General features: G+C 50.2%; 1 protein-coding gene across 1 annotated transcript in view; it reads right to left on the bottom strand.

Moving 5' to 3' along the window:
* LOC144773650 (uncharacterized) overlaps positions 1-11,915 on the bottom strand; it is a 98,614-nt gene extending 86,699 nt beyond the window's left edge. Inside the window, exon 1 of the mRNA XM_078658799.1 lies at positions 11,790-11,915. Within this exon, the coding sequence (XP_078514925.1) occupies positions 11,790-11,871 (82 nt within the window). The 5' untranslated portion in view covers positions 11,872-11,915. The remainder of the gene's footprint in view (positions 1-11,789) is intronic.
* Between the last annotated feature and the right edge of the window lie 6,205 nt (positions 11,916-18,120).

Here is an 18,120-nt window from a genome sequence, read left to right on the forward strand (position 1 = left end):
CATGCTCCCAAGAACATCAGTAGGTCATGCTCCCAAGAGCATCAGTAGGTCATGCTGCCAAGAGCATCAGTAGGTCATGCTGCCAAGAGCATCAATAGGTCATGCTGCCAAGAGCATCAGTAGGCCATGCTGCCAAGAGCATCAGTAGGTCATGCTTCCAAGAGCATCAGTAGGTCATGCTGCCAAGAGCATCATTAGGTCATGCTTCCAAGAGCATCAGTAGGTCATGCTGCCAAGAGCATCAGTAGGTCATGCTGCCAAGAGCATCAGTAGGTCATGCTGCCAAGAGCATCAGTAGGCCATGCTGCCAAGAGCATCAGTAGGTCATGCTTCCAAGAGCATCAGTAGGGCATGCTCCCAAGAACATAAGTAGGGCATGCTCCCAAGCGCATCAGTAGGTCATGCTTCCAAGAGCATCAGTAGGGCATGCTCCCAAGAGCATCAGTAGGTCATGCTTCCAAGAGCATCAGTAGGTCATGCTTCCAAGAGCATCAGTAGGGCATGCTCCCAAGAGCATCAGTAGGTCATGCTTCCAAGAGCATCAGTAGGGCATGCTTCCAAGAGCATCAGTAGGTCATGCTGCCAAGAGCATCGGAAGGTCATGTTGCCAAGAGCATCAGTAGGTCATGCTGCCAAGAGCATCAGTAGGTCATGCTGCCAAGAGCATCAGTAGGTCGTGTTGCCAAGAGCATCAGTAGGTCATGCTGCCAAGAGCATCGGAAGGTCATGCTGCCAAGAGCATCAGTAGGTCGTGTTGCCAAGAGCATCAGTAGGCCATTCTCCCAAGAACATCAGTAGGTCATGCTGCCAAGAGCATCAGTAGGACATGCTGCCAAGAGCATCGGAAGGTCATGCTGCCAAGAGCATCAGTAGGTCGTGTTGCCAAGAGCATCAGTAGGCCATTCTCCCAAGAACATCAGTAGGTCATGCTGCCAAGAGCATCAGTAGGCCATGCTGCCAAGAGCATCAGTAGGTCGTGTTGCCAAGAGCATCAGTAGGTCGTGTTGCCAAGAGCATCAGTAGGCCATGCTGCCAAGAGCATCAGTAGCTCGTGTTGCTAAGAGCATCAGTAGGTCGTGTTGCCAAGAGCATCAGTAGGCCATGCTGCCAAGAGCATCAGTAGGCCGTGCTGCCAAGAGCATCAGTAGGTCGTGTTGCCAAGAGCATCAGTAGGTCGTGCTGCCAAGAGCATCAGTAGGTCATGCTGCCAAGAGCATCAGTAGGGCATGCTCCCAAGAACATCAGTGGGACATGCTCCCAAGAACATCAGTAGGTCATGCTCCCAAGAACATCAGCAGGTCATGCTGCCAAGAGCATCAGTAGGTCATGCTCCCAAGAACATCAGTAGGACATGCTCCCAAGAGCATCAGTAGGTCATGATGCCAAGAGCATCAGTAGGTCATGCTGCCAAGAGCATCAGTAGGCCATGCTTCCAGAGCATCAGTAGGTCATGCTGCCACGAGCATCAGTAGGCCATGCTGCCAAGAGCATCAGTAGTCCATGCTTCCAGAGCATCAGTAGGTCATGCTCCCAAGAGCATCAGTAGGTCATGCTGCCAAGAGCATCAGTTGGTCATGCTGCCAAGAGCATCAGTAGGTCATGCTGCCAAGAGCATCAGTAGGCCATGCTGCCAAGAGCATCAGTAGGGCATGCTCCCAAGAACATCAGTAGGACATGCTCCCAAGAACATCAGTAGGTCATGCTGCCAAGAGCATCAGTAGGTCATGCTGCCAAGAGCATCATTAGGTCATGCTTCCAAGAGCATCAGTAGGTCATGCTGCCAAGAGCATCATTAGGTCATGCTTCCAAGAGCATCAGTAGGTCATGCTGCCAAGAGCATCAGTAGGTCATGCTGCCAAGAGCATCAGTAGGTCATGCTGCCAAGAGCATCAGTAGGCCATGCTGCCAAGAGCATCAGTAGGTCATGCTTCCAGGAGCATCAGTAGGGCATGCTCCCAAGAACATAAGTAGGGCATGCTCCCAAGCGCATCAGTAGGTCATGCTTCCAAGAGCATCAGTAGGGCATGCTCCCAAGAGCATCAGTAGGTCATGCTTCCAAGAGCATCAGTAGGGCATGCTTCCAAGAGCATCAGTAGGTCATGCTTACAAGAGCATCAGTAGGTCATGCTTCCAAGAGCATCAGTAGGGCATGCTTCCAGTAGCATCGGTAGGGCATGCTCCCAAGAGCAGCAGTCGGTCATGCTCCCAAGAGCATCAGTAGGTCATGCTGCCAAGAGCATCAGTAGGCCATGCTTCCAGAGCATCAGTAGGTCATGCTGCCACGAGCATCAGTAGGCCATGCTGCCAAGAGCATCAGTAGGCCATGCTTCCAGAGCATCAGTAGGTCATGCTCCCAAGAGCATCAGTAGGTCATGCTGCCAAGAGCATCAGTAGGCCATGCTGCCAAGAGCATCAGTAGGCCATGCTTCCAGAGCATTAGTAGGTCATGCTGCCAAGAGCATCAGTAGGCCATGCTGCCAAGAGCATCAGTAGGTCATGCTGCCAAGAGCATCAGTAGGCCATGCTGCCAAGAGCATCAGTAGGCCATGCTTCCAGAGCATCAGTAGGTCACGCTCCCAAGAACATCAGTAGGGCATGCTCCCAAGAGCATCAGTAGGTCATGCTTCCAAGAGCATCAGTAGGTCATGCTGCCAAGAGCATCAGTAGGTCATGCTGGTAGGAGCATCAGTAGGTCATGCTGTCAAGAGCATCAGTAGGTCATGCTGCCAAGAGCATCAGTAGGCCATGCTGCCAAGAGCATCAGTAGGCCATGCTTCCAGAGCATCAGTAGGTCATGCTCCCAAGAGCATCAGTAGGTCATGCTGCCAAGAGCATCAGTTGGTCATGCTGCCAAGAGCATCAGTAGGACATGCTGCCAAGAGCATCAGTAGGTCATGCTGCCAAGAGCATCAGTAGGGCATGCTCCCAAGAACATCAGTAGGACATGCTCCCAAGAACATCAGTAGGTCATGCTGCCAAGAGCATCAGTAGGTCATGCTGCCAAGAGCATCAGTAGGTCATGCTGCCAAGAGCATCAGTAGGCCATGCTGCCAAGAGCATCAGTAGGGCATGCTCCCAAGAACATCAGTAGGACATGCTCCCAAGAACATCAGTAGGTCATGCTGCCAAGAGCATCAGTAGGACATGCTCCCAAGAACATCAGTAGGACATGCTCCCAAGAACATCAGTAGGTCATGCTCCCAAGAGCATCAGTAGGTCATGCTGCCAAGAGCATCAGTAGGTCATGCTGCCAAGAGCATCAATAGGTCATGCTGCCAAGAGCATCAGTAGGCCATGCTGCCAAGAGCATCAGTAGGTCATGCTTCCAAGAGCATCAGTAGGTCATGCTGCCAAGAGCATCATTAGGTCATGCTTCCAAGAGCATCAGTAGGTCATGCTGCCAAGAGCATCAGTAGGTCATGCTGCCAAGAGCATCAGTAGGTCATGCTGCCAAGAGCATCAGTAGGCCATGCTGCCAAGAGCATCAGTAGGTCATGCTTCCAAGAGCATCAGTAGGGCATGCTCCCAAGAACATAAGTAGGGCATGCTCCCAAGCGCATCAGTAGGTCATGCTTCCAAGAGCATCAGTAGGGCATGCTCCCAAGAGCATCAGTAGGTCATGCTTCCAAGAGCATCAGTAGGGCATGCTTCCAAGAGCATCAGTAGGTCATGCTTACAAGAGCATCAGTAGGTCATGCTTCCAAGAGCATCAGTAGGGCATGCTTCCAGTAGCATCGGTAGGGCATGCTCCCAAGAGCAGCAGTCGGTCATGCTCCCAAGAACATCAGTAGGTCATGCTGCCAAGAGCATCAGTAGGTCATGCTTCCAGAGCATCAGTAGGTCATGCTGCCACGAGCATCAGTAGGCCATGCTGCCAAGAGCATCAGTAGGCCATGCTTCCAGAGCATCAGTAGGTCATGCTCCCAAGAGCATCAGTAGTTCATGCTGCCAAGAGCATCAGTAGGCCATGCTGCCAAGAGCATCAGTAGGCCATGCTTCCAGAGCATTAGTAGGTCATGCTGCCAAGAGCATCAGTAGGCCATGCTGCCAAGAGCATCAGTAGGTCATGCTGCCAAGAGCATCAGTAGGCCATGCTGCCAAGAGCATCAGTAGGCCATGCTTCCAGAGCATCAGTAGGTCAAGCTCCCAAGAACATCAGTAGGGCATGCTCCCAAGAGCATCAGTAGGTCATGCTTCCAAGAGCATCAGTAGGTCATGCTGCCAAGAGCATCAGTAGGTCATGCTGGTAGGAGCATCAGTAGGTCATGCTGTCAAGAGCATCAGTAGGTCATGCTGCCAAGAGCATCAGTAGGCCATGCTGCCAAGAGCATCAGTAGGACATGCTCCCAAGAGCATCAGTAGGTCATGCTGCCAAGAGCATCAGTAGGCCATGCTGCCAAGAGCATCAGTAGGCCATGCTTCCAGAGCATCAGTAGGTCATGCTCCCAAGAGCATCAGTAGGTCATGCTGCCAAGAGCATCAGTAGGCCATGCTGCCAGGAGCATCAGTAGGCCATGCTTCCAGAGCATTAGTAGGTCATGCTGCTAAGAGCATCAGTAGGCCATGCTGCCAAGAGCATCAGTCGGTCATGCTGCCAAGAGCATCAGTAGGCCATGCTGCCAAGAGCATCAGTAGGCCATGCTTCCAGAGCATCAGTAGGTCATGCTCCCAAGAGCATCAGTAGGTCATGCTGCCAAGAGCATCAGTAGGCCATGCTGCCAAGAGCATCAGTAGGCCATGCTTCCAGAGCATCAGTAGGTCATGCTCCCAAGAACATCAGTAGGCCATGCTGCTAAGAGCATCAGTAGGCCATGCTTCAAAGGCATCAGTAGGTCATGCTCCCAGGAGCATCAGTAGGCCATGCTTCCAGAGCATCAGTAGGTCATGCTTCCAAGAGCATCAGTAGGTCATGCTGCCAAGAGCATCAGTAGGCCATGCTTCCAAGAACATCAGTAGGACATGCTGCCAAGAGCATCAGTAGGGCATGCTTCCAAGAGCATCCGTAGGTCATGCTGCCAAGAACATCAGTAGGACATGCTGCCAAGAGCATCAGTAGGTCATGCTTCCAAGAGCATTAGTAGGCCATGCTTCCAGAGCATCAGTAGGTCATGCTTCCAAAAGCATCAGTAGGCCGTGCTGCCAAGAGCATCAGTAGGTCGTGTTGCCAAGAACATCAGTAGGACATGCTGCCAAGAGCATCAGTAGGTCATGCTCCCAAGAGCATCAGTAGGTCATGCTGCCAAGAGCATCAGTAGGTCATGCTGTGAAGAGCATCAGTAGGGCATGCTCCCAAGAGCATCAGTAGGACATGCTTCCAAGAGCATCCGTAGGTCATGCTGCCAAGAACATCAGTAGGACATGCTGCCAAGAGCATCAGTAGGTCATGCTTCCAAGAGCATTAGTAGGCCATGCTTCCAGAGCATCAGTAGGTCATGCTTCCAAAAGCATCAGTAGGCCATGCTTCCAGAGCATCAGTAGGTCATGCTTCCAAAAGCATCAGTAGGCCATGCTTCCAGAGCATCAGTAGGCCGTGCTGCCAAGAGCATCAGTAGGTCGTGTTGCCAAGAACATCAGTAGGACATGCTGCCAAGAGCATCAGTAGGTCGTGCTTCCAAGAGCATCAGTAGGCCATTCTCCCAAGAACATCAGTAGGTCATGCTCCCAAGAGCATCAGTAGGTCATGCTGCCAAGAGCATCAGTAGGTCATGCTGTGAAGAGCATCAGTAGGTCATGCTTCCAAAAGCATCAGTAGGCCATGCTTCCAGAGCATCAGTAGGTCATGCTTCCAAGAGCATCAGTAGGTCATGCTGCCAAGAGCATCAGTAGGTCATGCTCCCGAGAGCATCAGTAGGTCATGCTGCCAAGAGCATCAGTAGGACATGCTGCCAATAGCATCAGTAGGTCATGCTTCCAAAAGAATCAGTAGGCCATGCTTCCAGAGCATCAGTAGGTCATGCTTCCAAGATCATTAGTAGGCCATGCTTCCAGAGCATCAGTAGGTCATGCTTCCAAAAGCATCAGTAGGCCGTGCTGCCAAGAGCATCAGTAGGTCGTGTTGCCAAGAACATCAGTAGGACATGCTGCCAAGAGCATCAGTAGGCCATGCTTCCAGAGCATCAGTAGGTCATGCTGCCACGAGCATCAGTAGGCCATGCTGCCAAGAGCATCAGTAGGCCATGCTTCCAAAACATCAGTAGGTCATGCTCCCAAGAGCATCAGTAGGTCATGCTGCCAAGAGCATCAGTAGGCCATGCTGCCAAGAGCATCAGTAGGCCATGCTTCCAGAGCATTAGTAGGTCATGCTGCCAAGAGCATCAGTAGGCCATGCTGCCAAGAGCATCAGTAGGTCATGCTGCCAAGAGCATCAGTAGGCCATGCTGCCAAGAGCATCAGTAGGCCATGCTTCCAGAGCATCAGTAGGTCACGCTCCCAAGAACATCAGTAGGGCATGCTCCCAAGAGCATCAGTAGGTCATGCTTCCAAGAGCATCAGTAGGTCATGCTGCCAAGAGCATCAGTAGGTCATGCTGGTAGGAGCATCAGTAGGTCATGCTGTCAAGAGCATCAGTAGGTCATGCTGCCAAGAGCATCAGTAGGCCATGCTGCCAAGAGCATCAGTAGGACATGCTCCCAAGAGCATCAGTAGGTCATGCTGCCAAGAGCATCAGTAGGCCATGCTGCCAAGAGCATCAGTAGGCCATGCTTCCAGAGCATCAGTAGGTCATGCTCCCAAGAGCATCAGTAGGCCATGCTGCCAAGAGCATCAGTAGGCCATGCTTCCAGAGCATTAGTAGGTCATGCTGCTAAGAGCATCAGTAGGCCATGCTGCCAAGAGCATCAGTCGGTCATGCTGCCAAGAGCATCAGTAGGCCATGCTGCCAAGAGCATCAGTAGGCCATGCTTCCAGAGCATCAGTAGGTCATACTCCCAAGAGCATCAGTAGGCCATGCTGCCAAGAGCATCAGTAGGCCATGCTGCCAAGAGCATCAGTAGGCCATGCTTCCAGAGCATTAGTAGGTCATGCTGCTAAGAGCATCAGTAGGCCATGCTGCCAAGAGCATCAGTCGGTCATGCTGCCAAGAGCATCAGTAGGAGATGCTTCCAGAGCATCAGTAGGTCATGCTCCCAAGAACATCAGTAGGCCATGCTGCTAAGAGCATCAGTAGGCCATGCTTCAAAGGCATCAGTAGGTCATGCTCCCAGGAGCATCAGTAGGCCATGCTTCCAGAGCATCAGTAGGTCATGCTTCCAAGAGCATCAGTAGGTCATGCTGCCAAGAGCATCAGTAGGCCATGCTTCCAAGAACATCAGTAGGACATGCTGCCAAGAGCATCAGTAGGGCATGCTTCCAAGAGCATCCGTAGGTCATGCTGCCAAGAACATCAGTAGGACATGCTGCCAAGAGCATCAGTAGGTCATGCTTCCAAGAGCATTAGTAGGCCATGCTTCCAGAGCATCAGTAGGTCATGCTTCCAAAAGCATCAGTAGGCCGTGCTGCCAAGAGCATCAGTAGGTCGTGTTGCCAAGAACATCAGTAGGACATGCTGCCAAGAGCATCAGTAGGTCATGCTCCCAAGAGCATCAGTAGGTCATGCTGCCAAGAGCATCAGTAGGTCATGCTGTGAAGAGCATCAGTAGGGCATGCTCCCAAGAGCATCAGTAGGACATGCTTCCAAGAGCATCCGTAGGTCATGCTGCCAAGAACATCAGTAGGACATGCTGCCAAGAGCATCAGTTGGTCATACTGCCAAGAGCATCAGTAGGTCATGCTGCCCAGAGCATCAGTAGGCCATGCTTCCAAAAGCATCAGTAGGCCATGCTTCCAGAGCATCAGTAGGTCATGCTTCCAAAAGCATCAGTAGGCCATGCTTCCAGAGCATCAGTAGGCCGTGCTGCCAAGAGCATCAGTAGGTCGTGTTGCCAAGAACATCAGTAGGACATGCTGCCAAGAGCATCAGTAGGTCATGCTTCCAAGAGCATCAGTAGGCCATTCTCCCAAGAACATCAGTAGGTCATGCTCCCAAGAGCATCAGTAGGTCATGCTGCCAAGAGCATCAGTAGGTCATGCTTCCAAAAGCATCAGTAGGCCATGCTTCCAGAGCATCAGTAGGTCATGCTTCCAAGAGCATCAGTAGGTCATGCTGCCAAGAGCATCAGTAGGTCATGCTCCCAAGAGCATCAGTAGGTCATGCTGCCAAGAGCATCAGTAGGACATGCTGCCAAGAGCATCAGTAGGTCATGCTTCCAAAAGCATCAGTAGGCCATGCTTCCAGAGCATCAGTAGGTCATGCTTCCAAGAGCATTAGTAGGCCATGCTTCCAGAGCATCAGTAGGTCATGCTTCCAAAAGCATCAGTAGGCCGTGCTGCCAAGAGCATCAGTAGGTCGTGTTGCCAAGAACATCAGTAGGACATGCTGCCAAGAGCATCAGTAGGTCATGATTCCAAGAGCATCAGTAGGCCATTCTCCCAAGAACATCAGTAGGTCATGCTCCCAAGAGCATCAGTAGGACATGCTGCCAAGAGCATCAGTAGGTCATGCTGTGAAGAGCATGAGTAGGGCATGCTCCCAAGAGCATCAGTAGGCCATGCTGCCAAGAGCATCAGTAGGACATGCTGCCAAGAGCATCAGTAGGTCATGCTGCCAAGAGCATCAGTAGGTCATGCTGCCAAGAGCATCAGTAGGTCATGCTGTGAAGAGCATCAGTAGGGCATGCTCCCAAGAGCATCAGTAGGCCATGCTGCCAAGAGCATCAGTAGGACATGCTGCCAAGAGCATCAGTAGGTCATGCTGCCAAGAACATCAGTAGGTCATGCTGCCAAGAGCATCAGTAGGCCATGCTCCCAAGAGCATCAGTAGGTCATGCTCCCAAGAGCATCAGTAGGTCATGCTGCCAAGAGCATCAGTAGGCCATGCTGCCAAGAGCATCAGTAGGCCATGCTGCCAAGAGCATTAGTAGGACATGCTGCCAAGAGCATCAGTAGGCCATGCTGCCAAGAGCATCAGTAGGCCATGCTGCCAAGAGCATCAGTAGGACATGCTCCCAAGAGCATCAGTAGGCCATGCTCCCAAGAGCATCAGTAGGTCATGCTTCCAAGAGCATCAGTAGGCCATGCTGCCAAGAGCATCAGTAGGCCATGCTGCCCAGAGCATCAGTAGGCCATGCTTCCAGAGCATCAGTAGGTCATGCTCCCAAGAGCATCAGTAGGTCATGCTGCCAAGAGCATCAGTAGGCCATGCTGCCAAGAGCATCAGTAGGCCATGCTTCCAGAGCATTAGTAGGCCATGCTGCCAAGAGCATCAGTAGGACATGCTGCCAAGAGCATCAGTAGGCCATGCTGCCAAGAGCATCAGTAGGCCATGCTCCCAAGAGCATCAGTAGGCCATGCTCCCAAGAGCATCAGTAGGTCATGCTCCCAAGAGCATCAGTAGGTCATGCTGCCAAGAGCATCAGTAGGCCATGCTGCCAAGAGCATCAGTAGGACATGCTGCCAAGAGCATCAGTAGGCCATGCTGCCAAGAGCATCAGTAGGCCATGCTGCCAAGAGCATCAGTAGGACATGCTCCCAAGAGCATCAGTAGGCCATGCTCCCAAGAGCATCAGTAGGTCATGCTTCCAAGAGCATCAGTAGGCCATGCTGCCAAGAGCATCAGTAGGCCATGCTGCCAAGAGCATCAGTAGGCCATGCTGCCAAGAGCATCAGTAGGACATGCTGCCAAGAGCATCAGTAGGCCATGCTGCCAAGAGCATCAGTAGGCCATGCTCCCAAGAGCATCAGTAGGACATGCTGCCAAGAGCATCAGTAGGCCATGCTCCCAAGAGCATCAGTAGGACATGCTGCCAAGAGCATCAGTAGGACATGCTGCCAAGAGCATCAGTAGCTCATGCTTCCAAGAGCATCAGTGGGTCATGCTTCCAAGAGCATCAGTAGGTCATGCTGCCAAGAGCATCAGTAGGTCATGCTGCCAAGAGCATCAGTAGGCCATGCTCCCAAGAGCATCAGTAGGACATGCTGCCAAGAGCATCAGCAGGACATGCTGCCAAGAACATCAGTAGGTCATGCTTCCAGAGCATCAGTAGGCCATGCTGCCAAGAGCATCAGTAGGACATGCTGCCAAGAGCATCAGTAGGTCATGCTTCCAGAGCATCAGTAGGTCATGCTGCCAAGAGCATCAGTAGGACATGCTGCCAAGAGCATCAGTAGGACATGCTGCCAAGAGCATCGGAAGGTCATGCTGCTAGGAGCATCAGTAGGACATGCTGCCAAGAGCATCAGTAGGCCATGCTCCCAAGAATATTTACACGCCCCTATTACCACAGGGCCGACACTTATAAAGATGGTCCTGTGGGGATAGGGGTTTTTCCATATTTACAAGGCAGCATTAAGCCACTTTACGTCACTTAATGCAGCCTTATAAACAAGGCCCCCTTTCATGCAGCACTTAGCGTGAAAGAGGAGGACACTGGGGGTTGTGGTGGGCGTTCCACCGCAAGGCCCATTGATTTTTACACTGCTCCAAATTTACTCGGGTGGCGTAAATAGAAGTCAGCGCCAAAAATAAGACCAGGGAAAACCTGGTCTTAACATGACAAATCGAGGAGACATGCTTTATTTCTGTTTGTTTTTGCTGTTTCCATGTGCGCTGCATTCTGCAGCACACATAGAAACAGCAAAAAGCCATGAATGATTATTCATGTGCAGGAAGGTGTCCCTTCCTGCACATAAACAATCATTAAAAAAATGACAATTTGCAACTTCTATGTCTGCTGCACAATGCAGGACACATAGAAGGTAAATATAAATTTGTGATTGTTGGCGTGCAGGAAGGGGCACCTTCTTGCACATAAACAACCATTCCTCCCATTGCAGGCCCCCTGGCACTATGGTGCAAGGGTGCCTGTGTTGGTGGTATACAAAACGATACAAAAGGGGATGATGGACGGAGCGTTTGAGCAAATCAAACACTCACACCCAGTCAAAAGATCTGGGTTTAATCCATCACCATTCTTTAGCCCACTCAGCCACCCCAGTTCAGACATGGCCATATGCAAATCAGTCTGACCCTGTGCCTCATGGGAACAGTCCAGTGTGTTGGTGCTAGGCAGCTAAATTTAGCACCAGTGCGAGGGAAAACGCAGGCAGGTGCCGTATCTTTGTAAATGTGGTGCAATCTTGCGTTTCTGGAACGGATACCGCGCTCCACCATTCCCTTGTAAATACGTCCATCATTACATCTCTCTAAATCATGTAATTCCTCAAAATCAGACCTGACGTCTAGAGTACATGACATGTTACCTCAGTGAAATGAAGTGAAAATTAGATTTACAGAGTGTATCTAATGCCCGAGGTGTCTAGGCGCTAGCTCAGAGAGAACTGCCAGGAGGCAAAAAAAGATTATTGATTGAATAGACATGTTTTTAGTGCCTTCCGAAAGGCTAACAGGTCAATTTTTCTTCTCAGATCCAGTGGAAGAGAGTTCCAAAGTGTAGTAGTGCCAGCAAAAAAGATTCTGCAGCCCCGTAATGACGTCATTCTGCACTCTGTGTAAGGTGGGCAAGATTCTGCGGCCTTTTAGCCGTCAGCAGCACAGGCACTGGGCGAGCAGTGCCCTTTGTCCAAGCCACAGGAGGGTCTCTGACAACATTCACAGAGTGACCCCACCGGACTCCCAGGGCTGTGCTTTAAATAAGCCCTTCAGCACTAACATTCAGCTGCAGTCATGAACCAGCCCACACACACAGCGCCTAGAAGCCTAGCTCTAAGTTCAAAGGAGGTGCTGCGTCTCTCACCTGGTGGCGGCGCTGAGGACACCTCCAGGGTCCAGAGGGTGACCCCCGCGAGCAGGAGCAGGAGGCGGCCGGCAGTCGTCATGCTGATGCTGGGGTGCTGGGGCGCTGAATGCTCCCAGGCTGAGCCCCGGTGGGTTTTAAGCGCTCCCCGGGTGGGGCAGTCAGTCCACCTTGTCAATCACGCCTGACCCGGATTCAAGGCGGGTGGAGGCACACCCACCCATTGGTGGCGGAGGGGACACTCCCTGCTAATGACAGCTTCCATTCTGGGCTCAGTTTCTTCGAATTCAGGGGTGACTTAATTATCGATTCCTCTTAATTATTCCTTGAGTGAAACTCTCACGAGAAACCAGATGAACAGAGAGATGCCTCGAAACCGAAATTCCAGAATAGAGCTCCCCCCTGGAGCAGGTGACATACAGCGGGGGTCGGGGCTGCAAGGCACCGAGTCCCAGCTCCAGGCTGACACTCTGGGTGATCCTCGACACACTCCCTTCGTTGTAATGTTATGCTTAACCATGCTTGTAAAATGGAGAAGGTATTCCAGACCCATAGCTTGGATTCCTCCGAGCCTGAGGCCGAGCCTGGGAGGGAGCTTTGCTGAATGAATGCTGAAATAAAAAGTTCTGCTTAAAATCAGCACCGACTCTACTGAGCCCTGAACCTGCGAGCGACGTGCACCAAAGAGAGCGCTGGCTGCCTGGAAGCACCCCCGTCAGCTGCAATCAGAAATCTATGCATTTTAAAGATCAAGCGCGTGCACTTCATGCTATTTAAGGTATATTTCTGAGTAGTTCTAAAGCTGAAATATACACACTCCATGGTATTTGTGAGATATCTCTGCATTCTGAAGGTGAAACGTACATTTCAAGTTATTTGAGGGATATCTCTGCATTCCCACACTGAAGCACAGCATTGCTGGGACCCCACTCTGTCCCCTGGTGATACATCAACTCTCTGGAGAAGTGTGGCTCAATGGTTAGAGCGGCAGACCCTGATGCAGAGGTCTAGCCCGAGACCAGGGTTCAATTCCCACCTCGGCGGGTCTTGGGCTCAAAAATTCCACGGACCTGATAATTCTCGCCTCGGTGCCTGTTCTGATCATGGGTCCCACTCTGGGCAATAGCTTGCTTAACCTCCACAACAGCCCCCACAGCGGTATTCGTACAAGCTCCTTGAGACCCTTGCGGGTCAGGAGTGCGCTATACAAGTATCAATTTACATTTAATCTGGCTCAGACCCAATCACCTAACGATAAAACCCTTGACCAATCTGCGGGCAGCTCTCAAAAGAATGCCTGGCAGGAACATTAAACTGTACTTTGTTAAATGCCCGATCACATGGACATGGATGACTTCTTAGTCAGCTCGAATATTGGCTTGGCTTTTATAGCTGAGACATGGGTTGATGCAGCCTCTGGCCCAGATCTGGGGGCAGATTTATGAAGGCCTTGCGCCGCCGGTGCGTCATTTTTAACATGGGAAAAAGTGACGCACTGGCGGCGCAAGGCCTTCATAAATCTGCCCCCTGGTTCCTGCCTCCCCTCCCGGCTCCCCGTTCACCAGGCTGGGCCGTATTGGGAATACAGGCAGAGGCCTAGCGGTTATCTCTAAAGTCAATTTTAAAGTCAGACCTGACCTGTTAACTCACCCTGACATTTAAAATCAACCTTCCCAGCCACTTCAAAGGGGTCCTGCTTTACAGACCCCCTGGTCCTAGGAAGCTCTTCCTAGACATGGATGAGTCCCTGTGGGACATAAAATCCAACTCTTCGGACTTCACTATTCTTGGCGGTTTCAACTTTCACCTGGAGAATACGGAGGGCGCGGATATACTCTGCTACTCCTGCCTGCTTCTCTCTGCCAGGGCTATCACAACTAGTCCGCGGTCCTACACATTCTAGTGGTCGTACCCTAGATGGCATCTACTCTGACTGTCCTTTCATTCAGATCACCCAGGGCCCGATTCACAGAACTAACTCAAGACAAAGTCCTAAACTTACTGCTTTTGGTATTCACAGTAGTTAGGATTTTGTCTTAAGTTTGTCTTAAGACAGACTTAAGTTAGGATTTTGTCTTAAGTTTGTCTTAAGTCTGTCTTAAGTTTGTCTTAAGACAAACTTAAGACAAAATCCTAACTTTTGTGAATACCAAAAGCAGTAAGTTTAGGACTTTGTCTTGAGTTAGTTCTGTGAATCGGCCCCATGGTCTTTACTGTTAATCTGGTCAGACCATAGGGCGGAGATGTTCCAACTCAACCTAGGGGCCACAGTCCGAAAGAGCCCAAGAGCGTGCCTGTGACTAATCAGCGACCTTGGCACTTGGTCTCGGAAGGTCCATTCTCAAGGGCCCGCAAAGATGCCATCAATCCGGATCAAGCAACGGAGGACTACTATCAATGGATTCGTGATTCTATTATCTGCTGACCTGCGGCCAAACGAGGAGACAAAAAGAGAACCTTTCCATCTGAACCCCGGTTCAAGGAAGAGCTTAGACTGGCCAAACAATCACGCAGAAGGTTGGAGAGGAAATGGAGGCTGAACTACTGCTGGGAGGAGAAAGACTCCTATAAGGAGAGACTGCAACAGTACAAAAAACTCCTGACCGAAATTAAATCCAATTCTCTTTAAATAAGATTAACTCGGCTCTGAACACTCCTAAGGAGTTATTCTAAATCGTGGTCAAGCTCAGCAACCCTTCCCCAGTCAGTAATCTTAACGCAGAGGCCTCTTTCTGCAACAACCTAGCCACCTTTTTTAAAACCAAGGTAGAAGTGATCTTCAGTGCTTTAATCGCAAGTGCTGACTCTGTGGGACTGTGCACGACTGACAACCCTCAGGCCGCAATATATAATGATCCCCAAGGAGGAAAGGCTATTAGAAAAGCGACTATCCGAAAGACAGATGTGGTGATACCTTCCCAATCCAACAATCCCACTCTTTTGGCTTGTTCCCCCCTTACGATAGACCAAGTTACCATTTCAGGCAAATTAAGTCAGGATCACCGTGCCACCCATGGCCGCCTAGAGTTCTCCAATTGGGATCAAGCATAGTTCCTGATCATCTTCTAGGGATTTTTAATCAAAAGGTTTGATCTGGCAACTTCCCTAAAAGTTGGAAAGTCGCATCAATTCTTCTTCTCTTAAAAAAAGCTAATTTGGAGGCTGACACTCCCAACAAGTACAGACCAATATCTCAACTCCCCTTTCCTGCCAAACTGATAGAGAGAGCTATAAACACTGAGCTCCCTCTTCATATCCAGGAACACGATTCACTGGATTTTTCTCAGTTTGGCTTCATAGGCCAACATAGCGCTGAGATAGCTTTGATCACAGCTTAAGAATAACTCAGAACAACCGTAGAAAAGGAGGGAATGCTGCCCTAATTTTACTTGATCTCTCGGCAGCGTTCAATGCTGTCAGCATCACCTCCTTATCAACCGGTTGTCCGAGATAGGTGTCGGAGGTACTGCTCTTAGCCTCCTCCCCTTTTTCCTCTCTGACAGAACGTATGGAATGTAACGGTCACAAATCTACTTCTTTCACCCTTCCATGTGGCGTTCCACAGGGGTCTTTGCCGAGTCCCACTCTTTTTAATCTGTATGTTACACCCCTGGCTCACTGATCAAAGACCTTGGCTTCTCGGTTGTCTCCGACGCTGACGACACCCAAATTGTAGTGTCACTCACAGAGAATGCCAAAAACACAGCTAAATGCTTCCACAACTGCATGCTGCAGATAGGGAGCTGGATGTCTAACAACTGCTTGAAGTTGAACTCTGATAAAACGGAGGTGCTACTGTTTGGCCTTGTGTAACCTTGATGATACCTCAGCTGTGCGAGGCCTGCATTACTTGTGTAACCTTGATGATACCTCTGCTGTGTGAGGCCTGCATTACTTGAGTAACATTGCAGATACCTCAGCTGTGCGAGGCCTGCATTACTTGTGTAACCTTGATGATACCTCAGCTGTGCGAGGCCTGCATTACTTGAGTAACATTGCTGATACCTCTGCTGTGCGAGGCCTGCATTACTTGAGTAACATTGCTGATACCTCTGCTGTGTGAGGCCTGCATTACTTGAGTAACATTGCTGATACCTCTGCTGTGCGAGGCCTGCATTACTTGTGTAACCTTGATGATACCTCTGCTGTGTGAGGCCTGCATTACTTGAGTAACATTGCAGATACCTCAGCTGTGCGAGGCCTGCATTACTTGTGTAACCTTGATGATACCTCAGCTGTGCGAGGCCTGCATTACTTGAGTAACATTGCTGATACCTCTGCTGTGCGAGGCCTGCATTACTTGAGTAACATTGCTGATACCTCAGCTGTGTGAGGACTGCATTACTTGTGTAACATTGCTGATACCTCTGCTGTGTGAGGCCTGCATTACTTGAGTAACATTGCAGATACCTCAGCTGTGCGAGGCCTGCATTACTTGTGTAACCTTGATGATACCTCAGCTGTGTGAGGCCTGCATTACTTGTGTAACCTTGATGATACCTCAGCTGTGTGAGGCCTGCATTACTTGTGTAACCTTGATGATACCTCAGCTGTGTGAGGCCTGCATTACTTGTGTAACCTTGATGATACCTCTGCTGTGTGAGGCCTGCATTACTTGTGTAACCTTGATGATACCTCTGCTGTGTGAGGCCTGCATTACTTGTGTAACCTTGATGATACCTCTGCTGTGTGAGGCCTGCATTACTTGAGTAACATTGCAGATACCTCTGCTGTGTGAGGCCTGCATTACTTGAGTAACATTGCAGATACCTCAGCTGTGCGAGGCCTGCATTACTTGTGTAACCTTGATGATACCTCTGCTGTGTGAGGCCTGCATTACTTGTGTAACCTTGATGATACCTCTGCTGTGTGAGGCCTGCATTACTTGAGTAACATTGCAGATACCTCTGCTGTGTGAGGCCTGCATTACTTGAGTAACATTGCAGATACCTCAGCTGTGCGAGGCCTGCATTACTTGTGTAACCTTGATGATACCTCAGCTGTGTGAGGCCTGCATTACTTGTGTAACCTTGATGATACCTCTGCTGTGTGAGGCCTGCATTACTTGTGTAACCTTGATGATACCTCTGCTGTGTGAGGCCTGCATTACTTGTGTAACCTTGATGATACCTCTGCTGTGTGAGGCCTGCATTACTTGAGTAACATTGCAGATACCTCTGCTGTGTGAGGCCTGCATTATTTGAGTAACATTGCAGATACCTCAGCTGTGTGAGGCCTGCATTACTTGTGTTACATTGCTGATACCTCTGCTGTGTGAGGCCTGCATTACTTGTGTAACATTGCAGATACCTCTGCTGTGCAAGGCCTGCATTACTTGTGTTACATTTCTGATACCTCAGCTGTGTGAGGCCTGCATTACTTGTGTAACCTTGATGATACCTCAGCTCTGCGAGGCCTGCATTACTTGAGTAACATTGCTGATACCTCAGCTGTGTGAGGCCTGCATTACTTGTGTAACATTGCTGATACCTCAGCTGTGTGAGGCCTGCATTACTTGTGTTACATTTCTGATACCTCAGCTGTGTGAGGCCTGCATTACTTGTGTAACCTTGATGATACCTCAGCTCTGCGAGGCCTGCATTACTTGAGTAACATTGCTGATACCTCAGCTGTGTGAGGCCTGCATTACTTGTGTAACATTGCTGATACCTCAGCTGTGTGAGGCCTGCATTACTTGTGTAACATTGCTGATACCTCAGCTGTGTGAGGCCTGCATTACTTTTGTAACATTGCAGATACCTCAGCTGTGCGAGGCCTGCATTACTTGAGTAACATTGCTGATACCTCAGCTGTGTGAGGACTGCATTACTTGTGTTACATTGCTGATACCTCAGCTGTGTGAGGCCTGCATTACTTGTGTTACATTGCTGATACCTCTGCTGTGTGAGGCCTGCATTACTTGTGTAACATTGCAGATACCTCAGCTGTGCGAGGCCTGCATTACTTGAGTAACATTGCTGATACCTCAGCTGTGTGAGGCCTGCATTACTTGTGTAACATTGCAGATACCTCAGCTGTGTGAGGCCTGCATTACTTGTGTAACATTGCAGATACCTCAGCTGTGTGAGGCCTGCATTAATTGTGTAACATTGCAGATACCTTTGCTGTGCGAGGCCTGCATTACTTGAGTAACATTGCAGATACCTCTGCTGTGTGAGGCCTGCATTACTTGTGTAACATTGCTGATACCTCAGCTGTGTGAGGCCTGCATTACTTGTGTAACATTGCTGATACCTCAGCTGTGTGAGGCCTGCATTACTTTTGTAACATTGCAGATACCTCAGCTGTGCGAGGCCTGCATTACTTGAGT

This window comes from Lissotriton helveticus, chromosome 8, assembly GCF_964261635.1.
Source record: "Lissotriton helveticus chromosome 8, aLisHel1.1, whole genome shotgun sequence".
NCBI lineage: Eukaryota > Metazoa > Chordata > Amphibia > Caudata > Salamandridae > Lissotriton > Lissotriton helveticus.